At 67.5% G+C, this 1,299-nt stretch overlaps 1 protein-coding gene across 1 annotated transcript in view; it reads right to left on the bottom strand.

The window, feature by feature from the left end:
• The window catches only part of BATF3 (basic leucine zipper ATF-like transcription factor 3), a 14,516-nt gene extending 13,840 nt beyond the window's left edge, over positions 1–676 (bottom strand). The window contains exon 1 of the mRNA XM_017851958.1: positions 281–676. Within this exon, the coding sequence (XP_017707447.1) occupies positions 281–430 (150 nt within the window). The 5' untranslated portion in view covers positions 431–676. The remainder of the gene's footprint in view (positions 1–280) is intronic.
• Positions 677–1,299: the final 623 nt, after the last annotated feature.

The raw sequence follows: 1,299 nt of genomic DNA, 5'->3' as shown, positions 1-1,299 counted from the left end.
CCCTTGCGACATGCCAGGCGCTCCTCCGGCCCGGCCCGCCAGCGCGCCCTGCCCACGGGGCTGCCTACGTGCGCTGTCCCGCCGCGGCCATCCTCGTGCCGCACCCACGGCCCCGCGCCAGCCCCGCCCCCTCGGGCTTCCCGCTCTCCCAGCTCCTCCGCGCGTGGGCCGGGTGTCCCAGCGCGCCAGTCCCGGCAGCAGTCCTTCCCGTCCACGTCTGCCCCGCCCTCCTTCTCCCACCCCCGCCTCGTTTCCTCCTCTGCCCGCCCTCTCTCCGCACCTCGGGGTCCCAAATCCACCCCTGCTGCGACTTTCCGCCGGCGCCCCGCGCTTCGTGGAAGTCACGTGGTGGCTCTGAAACCCCAGAGGGAACGCGAAGCCCACCCACGCGAGGCGACGCCCGGGCGGGTGGGGGCCAGGGGGGCGCCATGCAGCCTTTGGGGTCCTTCGGCCGCTACCGGGGAAGTCAGGTTGAGAAACACAGTGGGTGTTTTGGGGTCGGTGGTTTTTTCCCAGTCCCATCGCGGCATCTTCCTGCGTCTCAGCCACGCCCTGCGCCCGCCTCCCGGCGCGGGGGTCACAGTCCCGGGGCACTTTCTCCGCGGCGATCAGTCATCCGGGTGCCACTCTCGCTCCTCCAGCGGCCCCGGAGCCGCGGCTCTGGGACGAGGACGGCGGCTTCACCGAGTCCCACCGCGCACCCCGAGCCACGGGCGCCCCAGGGACTCTGCAGGGAGCGCCTGCCCTTCTCGTCCCCGGTCCGCCGGGCTGTGTGAGGGAGCGAGGCGGGGCGGCCCCGAGGGTGAATTCCCGGAGCGGAGGGTGGGCAGGGGGAGGGTATCCCGGACAGAAACGGTGACGGGCTTCCCTGAGAGCGAATCTGCCACGTGGGACGTCACTAGTGACAGGTTTGGGGATCTGGACCCGCCATGCCACGGTTAAATGGCCCAGATCCTTTTTCTCTTTCAAGATTTATCCGCTCCTGTCAAACTGGGGACCGGGTTGAGATAGGGCAAGTCCCTGTCCACCTGCCTGCCCGTCAAAAGATGCGAAGCCAAGACAATTACACGTGGTCCTAGCAAAGGAAACACTAGCGGCCACAGGCTGCGGTCTGCATGCTGTGAGCACCGGGAAAGATAACCGCGATTCGGGATGGGCGGGTGGGAACCAGACCAGAAGGGCAGAAGTGCCTACCAAGTGTGGTCGCTTGGGTCTTCAGGTTTGTGGCCAGCAGTGGGCATGGGGGACAGGCATTTCCGATGCCTTTTTAAATCTTAAATGAGTGCACGTGCCCCCCGC

This window comes from Rhinopithecus bieti, unplaced genomic scaffold, assembly GCF_001698545.2.
Source record: "Rhinopithecus bieti isolate Rb0 unplaced genomic scaffold, ASM169854v2 scaffold_34876, whole genome shotgun sequence".
Classification (NCBI taxonomy): Eukaryota; Metazoa; Chordata; class Mammalia; order Primates; family Cercopithecidae; genus Rhinopithecus; species Rhinopithecus bieti.
Note: the sequence above shows the minus strand (reverse complement) of the source record. Positions and strands in the feature narration are given on the sequence as shown.